Raw genomic sequence first — 13340 nt, forward strand, 5'->3', positions numbered from 1 at the left:
CCCCCTGCAAATCCTGGCTACTCACTCTGCAGAGCTCATGCAGTTGAAAAGTAACTTTTTWTTTTTTCCTGTGTTTTAATTTCTATCAGTTTTCTGAACCTAGGTTCAGGGTTGCTGGCAATGGAGTTGGTGCAGCCACAGCTGAGCAGCATGGAGGCAGTAATGAGTAGTTAAAAGGTAGGGAAAACCTACTTCTTTGGACAGCAGTAGTTATTTATGCTATGTTGAAGTATTCATTAAACTACAGCTCTAGTTTGCTGCACAAATATCAGCAAAGTGCATCTTACTGTTATGTATCAACATTCTCTTACACTCTCCTTTGCAGTTGTTTACTGCGTTTTTTTAGTGTAAACTTCCATTTATAGTTTTATGATAGGGCTACRTGTTGCATATATGAAATCTTATATAGACAATACTTTAGAAAATATAAAATTTACTTGTAAAAATATTTGTATATTTTGTATATATATGTATATAAGCAAAGATGTGTTACAGTTATTTTGAGTTAAATGCAGATCTGACCATCAACTGAGGGCATGAAAACAGATACTGCAATGTTTTTCCTTTTGCATGGAAGCTACTAACTTGGTTTGTATTCGAGCTGTTCTAAGCATGAGAAGATTTTTAGCCTATAGCTCCTCCCTGAGTTGCCAGTCCACCTTTAACTATTATTTTTTCCTTTTTTGAATTAAAACCTGTAATTTTTAGCCGCAGTTTTATCAAAGACCAAAAATACAAGTCATTTTAATTGCAATTCTTCCAAACAAAACATTTTTTCCTGTAGTAACATCTCTGAGAAAGATCAGACAATAAGGTTTTTTTTTAGCAGTTATACTGCTAAACAAAACAAAGTCTGTGGATGATCATAGTTTCCAAATAATAATAAATATAGCCTTACATCATGTTGTACCTATTTAAAACCCCTGAAYTGCACAGTGAAAACTAAAGCCAAAATATTGAATCTGACAATTACTGGAACTTGAGTGACACTCTAGGAAGGATTTTTTTTTTCTGTCGTTGATTAAATAGCTATTACCAATATGATAATCATTTAGTTGAATACACTATCATGAAATTAAAATCTTRAGGAGCTTTTTATATGTACTCTTAAAGTTTCTTTATAATCTAGACTGTCATATGTATTATAGTTAGCATCTAAAGCCCTGGTTCTGGTAAATATAAATACTCACGGCTACATTTTTTTTTCTAGCTTGTTATTTTACCCTCACATACTAGATCTCTTAATCTCTTCAGTTTTAGTATTTCATTACTAGAATGACATTGATGCTCAATATAATTATACTGGCGTGATTTTTGAGTGTGGATGAGGTTTTTTATTCTTTGCTGATTCGGGAGCTAAGTGATAAATGAGAAGTTATTTCTTAAATGTTGTTTAAACACCACATATTTCATTAGGTGCATACATGCATACTCCGTATGGGAGAGTGGGCCTTTTATTTTCCATTCCGTTGTGTCTCTGAGTAGCAGTTAAGGTAGCTTAAAAACTGATCTGGCACAAATCAGCTTAAGTTATGGCAGCCTAGGGCATATTACATAATAACATACCCTGCTGAAAACCCAACTCAGAGCCTTATCCTGGTGCAGGATGGTTTCTACAGGTAACCAAGCTGACCAGCTTGGGAATCAGGTTACTGCTGCTCTGCATTACATATGATGTGCTGTTGTTGCTTTGGAGAATGGGATCTTGTATCCCAACTCCTGTAAGTCACCAGTATCACTGATGAATGATGCTTACTCTTTTTCAGGACGTTTTGCATTCTGAGTTTATGGTCTGCTTTTCAGAAGGGCTTATTAGATGGAGTAAAGCAGATGCACATGTGTAGTAAGAGTTCAAAGGTCATTCACTTTGCTTTAGCTGATAAATAAAATAATGAATCTTCCTGCCATCAGGTCCTTGCCAGTTCTATCGTGCTGCGTTCTGACGTCAGAGTTCTCTAAATATCCATTTAAAAAAAAAAAAAATCTTTCTTTCTTCTTTAGAATATTATGTGCAACCGATTTCTTTTTTCCTCAGCTGCTTCTCCACTTAAACAGGCTGTCTCTTCCTTAAAATATTGTTTCCTCCCTCTGCGCTGATGTCTTTTTATCTTGCCCAAATGTCCTTGGTCTCTGTGCTTATCCAGTCATTTCAGGGGAGGAAGAGATAAGCCTGTATGTTACAATGATTTGTTGTAAAAGTTAAATAGAAGTTATACTAAGTGTTGTCCTGTTCTGAAGTCTATGAATCATAGGTTGGATGAGAAATTAGTGCTCTGTGTACTGTATCTTATAGCCTTACTAATTTTTCCATTTTAGTTGATCATTTTAACTTTTATTTTTGTACTGGAGGAGAGGAATAGCTGCAGAATGCTCTAGGATTTTTTTTCCACCACAGAGGTGAATTTCRAAATGGCATTATCTAAGTGGTAAACTGTCAACCTGGTAATCAATTGGGCAGAACAAACTCATAACTGAGACCATAGTGATGCATTTTATACAGAAAATTAATTTTATTCTCTTAAATGAAATAAACTCTTTGCATTTATAAAATTAACTGTGTTTTTGCATGTCTGACAGTATGAGGCATGGCAACTCTAAGAAGCTTTAAGTATATAAAATTGAAGAGAACTGGCGTTTTAGGTAGCTAAATTCAATACTGTGATTAGAGATTTTCAAGACACCTGGGAAATACAGCTTTGAATGTCTTCAAGCTGAGGAGACATTGAATCATCCACTTGGAGACAAATGCTATTATGTATGAGCTACTACACAAGGTCATTATGTTCAAGCTAGGCATTTCTTTTACCATGCTTGTATATTAAAGAAAAGCTGTGAGCCCTGCTCAGTTATTTCAAAGAACAAATGTAGATGCTCTCAGCAGACAATTCTGATCCTGGAGGCAGAGCAGGTGGAAGCATTTGCAGCCCTGACATGGTGGCCAAAAATACACTTTAATGGATATAACTTTTTTTCCTCCCTAGTTCAATGTGGGTGAAGTTTTTCAAGTATTCCATGGAAGTTAACTCTGATTCTGAAGTTATAATATGAAAGATGGAGCAGTGATTAAGAACTGCATTACTGCTGGTGATTTTATGTAAATCTTGGGTCATGTTCATGTACAGAAAGAAGGACGAAAAATTTAGATTTTGAGTTAGTTACTCAATTTTGTTGAAATATAGACAAAACATAGGTTGGCACAATGCTAATGACTTTCGATTTTTTTGGATAGTTCCAGTTTATGTAGAATAAGTTAATAATACAGTTCTCTAAACTGTTCTACCCTTCTTTCTAAATCTGAATTATATACGCTGATGAATTAAATCATATTATCTGCTTAGTTTTCAGTTTTATTCTCAAAAGATTGTGGGGATGTTTAATGTTATTGTACGTAATTACTGACGCTTCCTGGAATGTTCTTTCCTATTGGCATTGATAACTAAAGTTATTTATGAATATGAAAACCAACCTGGACCACAAAGAGTTAAAGAAGAATCCCACCCTTGATAAACTGGTAAATTTCAATATCTAGAAACATTGATTGTCGTCTTTGTTGTAATGCTGAGATAGGACTATGAGACACAGTATTTGCCTGTGTTTCTTCCAGTTTTTATATGGTTTTTGTATGCGGTAACTCTGGGACTGTAAGAGGTGTCCTCCACAACTGATAAGCCTGTCATCCTAACCCTAGCTTTTATTCTTTTAAATAATAGTATTAGGTTGTGGTTCTGGCAAGAAAGAATACTGGAAAAGGTAATCCTTTAAAACAAAAGTTAGAGAACTTTTGGGACCCTGCTTTCACATTTCAGCAAGGTGATCAAGTCTCACTTGAGTGTCTACATGTGTTTTTGGATTTAGAAATGGGGACTAGAGTCCTGATAATATCTGAAARCATGCATGAGGCAGTCTTACACCTTTACCAGCTGAATGTAATGTTTAGAGAACTCTGAGTATTCACAGTTCACAAAGTAGTTTGGGGTTTAGAGTAGTAAATTGTATTTAAATAGTATTTCATTAACTTTATCAGCAATTTCACTTCCAAAATAGTTTGCAAAGGTATAGTCTTCAGTAGAAAAATGCATAATGATATTGYATATTAAATATGCCTGGGTGTAATTTGAAGTGAATTTTTTTTTTTCTGATAAATATTGTTTCAGATATCTGAAACAATATTCAAAGCTGAAACTCTTTTCTGTGACAGAAGTTATATTCTTCAGTAAGAGAATAGTATTTTTAAGAAATCTGGGTTTTTTGAACAGGAAAATAATAGGTGAAAAATTCAAAGGAGAAGAGGACTATGGCTATTCATTTCTCATATTCTGTACTTTGTCATTGCTTTCTATGATAACTTTGTTCTATAATCTACTTAAAGGTAAAGATTATAAGTGTTTTTTTTTTTCTTTTGAATATTTGTATCTTGGACTCAAACACCCTAACCTTGATGAGGTACTATTGTGCATACGTCTATATAATCACACTGGAATTCTTATTTCCCTACTTGATTTATTGTAATTATTATTGACTAAAAAGAGATCAAAAAGAGAGAGAGTGCTATTCTTGCTGAACTCATCTGGAACTGATACAGAGAAGAAATCTCAGGCTCACAAGGGAACTTCAGGGAACTCCAGGGTGTTATTTTACCTGGCTTTCAGCCCATCAACTCACAAAAGCAGAGCTTCAAATCAGAAGTGTACATATAAATTCCTTATATGAGGAAAGTAGGCATGCTCTGCCGAGAGTTTCAGTATCCAGTAGACTGAGTGAAGCTGAGAGGCTAAATGAGACAATATCAAAAAAAAAAAAGAGAGATGTTTTTGAGGAACCTACTACTACATCAAACTAAGATGTCCACTTGCAGCCCTGCTGTAGGAAGCTGTGTAAACTAGGATCTCCAGCTTAAAATCTTCTGAAGTTTAGACATTTTACCCCTCTTCAGGGAGGGACCTATTTTATGAGTGGGAAGATGCATTAAACTTTGGCTTCTCATCTCTGTGGCAGAAATAGCTTTACCATGATACCACACTGTTATTTAGTGATGTGGGGTGTATGACTAAAATGACATCAGTGTGGAATGATTATCTAGGGGATGCCCTCTTATATTTGAGTTGCTTGACTGGACTTTTGACATTGTAAAGTGCATATCTTAAAATATGTATATACATATATGTTTTATATATGGGTGTATTTAATCACCATTGTATACTAACATTGCTGGTAATGGACAATGCTCAAGCCAGGATGCATGCTCACTGAGGGTCTGCATATCAGCTTTRGCTTGGCCTTTTCTTTAGATGAGTGTTGCATATTGAGTGGCAAGAGGGCAAAACAACCTTTGAGTGTGGGTTATAGCTTTCTGTTCTACTTTTGTCTAATGCTTGTGCTTCTTGAGATTGATGGGAAGCAAAAGACRTATTACCTGCTTTGTATCATTTACAGGGCCCGCAATATTTTGAGATCATTATTTTAGAACCTCACATTCACAATATTTAGTTTTTGCACATTTATTTCGTGTAATAGATTAGAGGACTGCATACAGTCCTCTATAGGTTATTAATTTTACGTCTTAGTTCTTACCTGGGTAAGGTAAGTAACAGCAATATTTGAGTGCAGTTGCACCAATTCTCCAAGCAAGGAAATAGGTAAAATCTTTCTGTTTTGATAGGTAAAATCCATCTGCCTTTGGCTGCATGACTGCTTRGGTGTTTCTGCCTCTTTTTATGGATAGCAGGTAAGAGTACTCTAGATGATTTTACCTCTGTTTGCCTTAGATGTCCAGAGGCTTGCTTTTTTTCCAGTAATGCCTCTTGGTTAGTCTGTTTTCTGATACATTCCATTTCCTTAGAGGCTGAAGATGCCTATGTCATCCAGATATATTTAAAAGAAAATCGGAGGATGTGAGTAGAGGAAGAAAGATTAAGTTCCTGATTTTATTTCCATTTTGTTAATGTAAGCTTTGTCACTGACTTAAGGTCAAGAACACAGGACTGGAAAGGGCTGAATTCAGTCCATGTTTTGCAACTGAAGGTGTTGTGTGTGGTTTTTTTTTATCTACATTATGTGCCTAAAAAGATTACTTCTGAGCATCACTTCTCAGGTGATTCTTCTAATTTCCAGCTTAAATTTATTCTTAGGACACTTATAATTATCTGCTGTTGTGTGATGATACCTTCTGACTTAAATAGTTCTAACATATTTTATAGCTTAAATAGTTTTAACATTCATTATGTTCATGAAAAAAACAATCAGGAAATTTTTGGTAAATTTTTGGTTCCAGTTTGGATTCAGCTGTAGCTGAAACTACCTTTCTTTGACAATGGTTCAAGCCAGTAATGCTTTGATAAGTGGTTTAGTAACCCAAAGTCAGTTCAAGCCAGAACTGGTTAAGCCTCATGATGTCAGAAAATACAAMACTTAAAATTAGAAAAAGTGATAGAATGAGGATGTACTTGCAGTGTGGATTTCTCCTGCTAGTTGATTYGAGCCGCTTTCTTTTGATTGGCAGCAGAGTGCCTGCCACCACTCCAGGCATTTCTCCAGCTCCCAGAGCTTGGCATGGTAGTTGAGGAATGGGAACCAATACTGTCGCTGCTACATTTGAAAAGCAGTTTGTACTTATGCTGTGACAGGAGAGGCCAAACCATCCTCAGTCGCTCTCTACTACAAGGAAACTCGATTTTGCACTCACCAGCCTAGTGGCACAGAAGCATGTGCATGCACACACGTGCATGAGACTGCTTCATAAAAGCACAAACAAGCAAGATTGTCCTGATGAGCTTAGAGCACCACTGTATACCAGCACACGGTTCTCTACTGTGGCATGAAAGAGATCACAGACTTTGTCAGTTCTCTCCCATGAGCATTTTTCCAATAATTCAGCTTARGCAGGTGCAAAAAGATCTCTGTTGCTTAGATACTCTTTACTGCCAGGAAACTCAAAATTGATGCAGACCAATCATCACAAGGTCGTGGAGCAAGGCAGGAGTTCAGTCTGCACATATGAGTCATCTGGGAAGAGAAAAGTGAGGATGGGAAAGCTGAGACATGATGTGGTCTGGCAGATTTCTCACAGGTGTAAAAGCTGAATGTCAATTTTCACTAAGACCTGAATTACTCTGAACTGGTAATTGACAACATAGTCCAGGTACAGGAAAGACATTCAAGAAATAATTTAACTTCAGCTGTTTTGAGAAGAATAAAGTTAAGCGCTTTGGGATTGGGATTTGATTTTTGGATCTCCTGGACAAACTTTTATTTCAATAGGCTATGCCAATGGTTGTAAGGATATGTTTATGTAGTCTTTTGGGAACATACACAAGATTTAGGGGCCAAAGTAGCTCAGCTGGGAGAGCATTAGACTGAAGATCTAAAGGTCCCTGCTTCAAGACCAGGCTTCAGTAAGGGGGGAGGGTCCTTGTTGCTGCAACCCTGTCTACCATGCTCTAGGTGACCCTGCTTGAGCAAGGGGGTTGGACTAGATGATCTCCAGAGGTCCCTTCCAACCTTACTGATTCTGTGATTCTATGATTGATCTATGTGTGCTCCATGTTGGTCTGCAATTATAGCTATGGGGCATCTGGTCTGCAGCTGTTTTGTGTCTTGTCTCCTGAGAGCACTTCRCACTCTTACATTTCTCCCCAGGCCAATGTATCAAACAATTCTCTTTGTGTAATCCACACTTCCACTGTGGCTCACTTCTACGAAAGCCTTGACCTTTAATGAAAACATTAATACAGTTGCTGCTAACATCAAACTATGGGGAGTTTCACTGTTACCCACCACCATGTTGGCATATAGTTCCTCTTCTAGTGCAATCTTTTTTTTTTTTTTTTTTTTAAGACAGTTCGTTATCCACATTACAATTGTATTCAGTCCCATCTTCTCCATCCAATGGTTTCTAAGGTGAAACCAAAACAAATGGTTCAGCATAGCCTAGATTTATTTGATTTAGCACATTTCCTTTTTTGGGGTAGTTGGATATCTTATGCCAAAACAAAAGATTAGTAAATCACTTTGTRTTTTTCAACGTATATCTTGAATGATATTCAAGCAGAGAAGTTCATTTTTATATAAAAATAATATTAATTCCGTTCATTTTTTCAGCGGAGCATATGAAAACACAGGGAATCACAAAGTAACTGATTTGAGCAATTTCTTTTGAATAGGAAAAGAAATAAGCTTATCTGAGCTTGGAAAGCATTAATATGAAAAAAAAAAAAGTATGATGTAAAAACTAGTTGAACACAGGAGGGGATGATATCAGCTGAAATCACCAGGCATTTATTTATTCATTTAGCAAAGTTTGCATAATGTGTCTATTCAAAAAAAAAAAAAAAAAAAAAAAAAAAAAAAACAGTTGTGTGTTGCAAGAGGATTAGAGGAAGTGACTGCTGAAATCAAAGTATAAATGCTTTGCAAGGTCTGTCCTAGGAGCAGTTACTGAGTAAAATAGAAGTGCATGTAACTGAAAGTAATCAAAAACAGTTAGCTGCTTTTATAAATGTGTCTACTGTGTTTCTGAGTCACTAGAATGTCACTCCTGGGTTATACTGTTCTGCTGTTGTTTTGGGTGTATTGTACTGCAGAAAGAGGTAAGTTTTTAATGTGAAAAAATCCACTTTCTTATACTGGGAAAATGTTATTACATTTTTTTAATGAAATGTTCAGATTGTATTTTATTTTAGTGAAGATCTGTCAACAATAATTGAGACTTGCTGTGGCAGTATGTAGAACTTTTAGTATGCTGCCGTAAGTATTTAACATATTTATTTGGATAAAGACTGTTGCATAACTTTTTAGTGATTGCTAACCCAATAAACTAGAGCTCGATGACTCATTTGCTATTATGTTTGTTTAATTATTTTAACATTTAAAACCTATAAATATCTATAGTTGGTAGACTAAAAGTACTCAATACCTGTGTATTTCTTGTCTGGAATAATCTATGAGATAATCTGTGAAAGAGAAATGATTACTAGATTAACTGAGTGTTTACAAGGTATCTGTTGAATGACATCTTTATTTTGTTCTATTTTAATCCATTGAATGAGACAAGTGTATACAGATGCACTTTTGTCCATGGTGAAAGAAGTAGCAAGTGTTCTGGCCACTTCGATATTTTCTGCTTCAGCGTTTAAGATTTTTTTTTTTCCTTGACACGCGGACTTTTTATAAAACTGTGTTTATGTTATTTAACCTATATGTTTAATAATTCATTTGGTTTGCTTTTTGTCGGGGATTTTTACATAGACTGCTGGAGAACGGATGTTGTGTGTCTTTGAGATTGTTTTTTATTCTTATACGAAGATCATGAAGACCTTATTAATCAATAATTTAAAAATGTGTTCGATTTTACTTCAGAATCCTGTAGAATTAGACACTTTAAGATATTTATTCTTTTAAAATTAGCTGATAAGAAAAAAAATTTTTGAAAAATCAGAAAGTTAATGAAATGTATTACATTTTTTATATATACTTACATATTGTTTCAAAGCACCATTACTAAAGTCTCCTTTTTTTTTGTAAAGTCTAAAAAAAATTAGAATTTATTTGAAAAGCAAGTTTGCTGAAATTTGCTCTCTATTCACAGTACTGTATTTAGAGCAGAGAAATTGYAAAGGAATGTGAATGTAGCAATATTTGATTCAGCTGGGACAACTATTGCCATCAGTCACACAGGGTTCTTAGTGCAAGCTTCATAGGAAAAGTCTTGTTTGAGAGCTAGGTTGTTGCACAAAGGCTGAAAAATTCTTCTTCCTGAATTTGTAGTTTGTGCTTAGCTTTGAATTTGCTATTGGTATAATGAGGCTGAAAAAGCAGCTTGAGGTATTTCTTACTGAGGTCAAATCATATATTAAGTATTAACTGATTAATTCTAGCTATCCTCGTTTTCCACTAAGGAATGTGAAGGTATGCATTTAGACCATGCTTTCWAGTATAAAAATATCAAACTCCAAATTTTGGTGAGTATGGAGATCATACATGATGCAATAAGTATAGCTTTAAAACCCACTCTGTGAGAAGATTTGTTTCTCAAACTACTGAGAAACTGCATTAAAAAGGAAACAATTAGATGTAGTCAGAAATATGCATKTACATACTGTGACACTTGACAGTAATGCTTGTTGTAGGGACATCACATAGTCTTACAAAAGTGAGCAGTGGTGAAGAACAAATGCAGAGTTAAAACCCAGAAGAAAATATGTCTTAGTAATGGTGAGGAGACTATTAGGAGATCTTTTTTTTCTCTCTTTTTTTTTCTTATGTAAACAAGGATAAGTTATGGGGCCCCATTCTGTACTACAGACAAGAAAAACAGTGCAGCTCAGAAGTAAAGGAGGAGTGGAGCGGAAGAACTCTCTCTCTCTTCTCAGTGACCTGTGTTCAGCTTTCCGGCTGTGACGCAAAATGTGTGCTGCTGCAGGTTTGAGTCATTGCAGAAGATAGGATCCAGAGCATATAAAACAGAACACAACATAAAGCAGAAAGCTCGATCTTAGCAAAGCGTTTTCTGTCACTAAATTTGCTGGTGTTTGGTACTTTAAATATTAGCTAATTCAAACCGAGCATCCAACATTAGCCTGTGTTATCCTCAGTTTAGGCTTGATTGGGTTGCTGTCATATGAAATCTCTTTAACAGTTTGAAGAAATCACAGGATCTTTAAATTCAAAGACTGAGAAATTAAAGTTTCATGGACCAYGGCACACGGTGTCACAGCAAACTCTCCACAAACGACTTTTTAGTTGCATGGATTTTTTTTTTTAAGCAACATATTACTGTGTGCAGAGTATTACTCTRTGTTACAGAGATCAATTCATAGACCGAATTCTTACATACAATTTGTTGTAGAGAAGAAATGAAATATAGGTTAAAAAGATCAAATAATGAGTTATGAAGCAGAAAAAATATTTGGTAACAAATGCAGCTGAAAGCAATAATAGTTCAGATTTTTTAATTACAGACACTAAAGCATAATATGTAGTCTCTCTCTCTCTCTCTCTCTTTTTTTTTTTTTTTTTTTACAGATGGGATTAGAACATGGTGGTATGTTGTTGTAATTCCATTTTTAACGTATTTGCATTCATTTTGCTCACTCCTGCATTTTGCGAAAATGGTATTTATGTGAATGTGTTTAATGAATCTTGCTAATAAAAGCGGAAGTCACTGCTACCTTTTTTATAGTATGGTAGTACCCTCTAGTGGAGAGAGAATAATTTTTACTCAAATGTAATCAGTARGAGAAATGTAGTAGCTCTTTTTAGAATAGTTGAAGTAGTTGGAAAAAAGATGAACCTATGGGTACATCCTTCCTTTRTCAGCTCATCAGGGTCCTCAAAAGCTTGCCTGCTTTTTCTGAATGCCATAGCCAGCCTAAAGAAAGATATCAGATCACCCTAGAAACCTTTCTTTCCTTATATTTTCAAAATGCTGTAGCTACAGAACACTTACAGTTAAACAGATTTTGGGAAAAATATTTTTCTCAATTTTTAAACAAATTTTCTAAAATTATGCCTTTGATTTAGGAGGCATTCCACTGAGTGAAATAAAAATAGTGAGTGTTCAAGAGTATGTCTTTGTACAAAGCTAAAGATTCACTTTCCACATTTTGATGTGGAAGGATTGAGCTTTATGCAGCTCAGGCACCGTGTATTAGAAAACTCATTAACTGGTTGTGGGTTCCTCATTTAAGTTCAGCAATCTRTAACCCCACATTTCTCACATAAGGAAAGATCTTAAATATTTTTTTCTGTAGTTGCACCTTCAGGCACYGCCTGGACAGTCTTTAGGAAAGTAGCTGTGAGAATACTGATGCTTTTTCAAATGTCGATGACTTTAACTGATGAGAGGATTTTTGTACAAGCTCTCTACAGAGTAAAGTATCTCACTCAGCAAGAAATTGCCCTACCTGGTGAATATTTTCCCTCTTGTTTCTTTTGTATGCAGAAGTTTCATTTCTTTTCCAAGGTTTCATTTCCTACAGGTCTCACAGGTCCTTGTTTCTCACAGGTTATTTATTCTTGATGAATTCTCACCTTTCAAGTTCAGATGTAGAACAAGCTAAATAAGTAGAATGCCCAGAGTCTGTTATCGTAGGTAAATTTTTGACCTTTTAAATAAGTAAATTTCAGTCATAGATGCACAGATAATTAGTCACTGAAATTAGGTCAAAGTTTATAAACAAACAAAAATCGTATGAAAGGTCACTTAGTCTTTCATTAAGAGCTTCCTGACTTTTGTTTCTTTTCCTGTTAGTCTGACTTTTCCAATTTTCAGGGAATTCACATTCATTCWGTGTAACTCATGTGGCCCTGGCTATACATTTGATGGACACTGAAGAAGCTCCAAGAAGGAGCTTTTGGAGAAAAGAACTCTATTACATTGATCTAAAGAGTAATACCAGACGATCTCTCCATCAAACTGAGGCAACATGCTTTGAAGATAGTGAATGTCAATGTGAATACCAAGAGTAAATTGTAGCTTGTGACAATTATCTTATGATAAGTTATCTCCTAGACAGGAGGAAATAAGTTTAGGAAAACCGGGTAACCTTGGCCTGGAGAGAAAGTTTAGGGGATATAAAGGCTATGGGAGATTTGACAGAACTTGATCAAGTGCAACATAAACTCAATGTCAGTCAGATACTTTTGTGGCTGCAAAAGAAGATAGCTTGAAAAGAAATTTCTGGAGTGCATAGAGTTCTCCTKTGTGGTGATGGAAAGACCAAAATGGAGGAGCTTCTGCAGACGGAAGGGTAAGAGATGTCTGGAGTTAGAACTGGGCGCTAATCTCTGATGCTGTTACTTTCTACTTCATGGATGATGACTCTGCCCCATGTGGTTTTTTTTTGGTCATGTGCACGACCATTTTTATGACCTCCTAAGTGTATATTTCCATTCCTAGAGAGGGTGCAAACTTAGTAGTTGTCGTCTTTATGATTAAGTAGGAAAGATGCACTCATTTCATCACAGCTGTCCTCAGGATTTCATGTTACTTCTCTGTTGCTAAAAGTATTTTGGAGTATATAGTATATGCTTCAGTCACCAACATTTTACTTATTTAATTTCTAGCCTGTGAAGACCCTCCTCCTAGGAGAGTTAAAGAAGTACCTACTGAAACATGGGACAGACCTCCCTATTCACATGGTACTCAAGCAACATACAAGTGTCGACCTGGATATATAAAACTTGGACGTATTGTGTTTCAGTGTGCTGATGGAGTGTGGGAACAAGCCTTCCCATGGACAGAATGCAGAAGTAAGTATTTATGCAAAACGTATGCAAATGTTTAACCTAGATTATCACATCTCTTGCCAATGACGTACATRTGAAATCACAATTGTGTCTTC

At 35.6% G+C, this 13340-nt stretch overlaps 1 protein-coding gene across 1 annotated transcript in view; it reads left to right on the forward strand.

Annotated features, from left to right (window-relative positions):
• The first annotated feature begins 8521 nt into the window (after positions 1-8521).
• Positions 8522-13340, forward strand: part of CFH (complement factor H) — a 38874-nt gene continuing 34055 nt past the window's right edge. The window contains exons 1-2 of the mRNA XM_085303183.1: positions 8522-8585; positions 13063-13248. Coding sequence (XP_085159309.1) covers positions 8525-8585; positions 13063-13248 — 247 coding nt within the window. The 5' untranslated portion in view covers positions 8522-8524. The remainder of the gene's footprint in view (positions 8586-13062; positions 13249-13340) is intronic.

The sequence above is a fragment of the Rhea americana genome, unplaced genomic scaffold (assembly GCF_003343005.1).
Source record: "Rhea americana isolate MKP2758 unplaced genomic scaffold, rheAme1 scaffold_198, whole genome shotgun sequence".
Lineage (NCBI taxonomy): Eukaryota > Metazoa > Chordata > Aves > Rheiformes > Rheidae > Rhea > Rhea americana.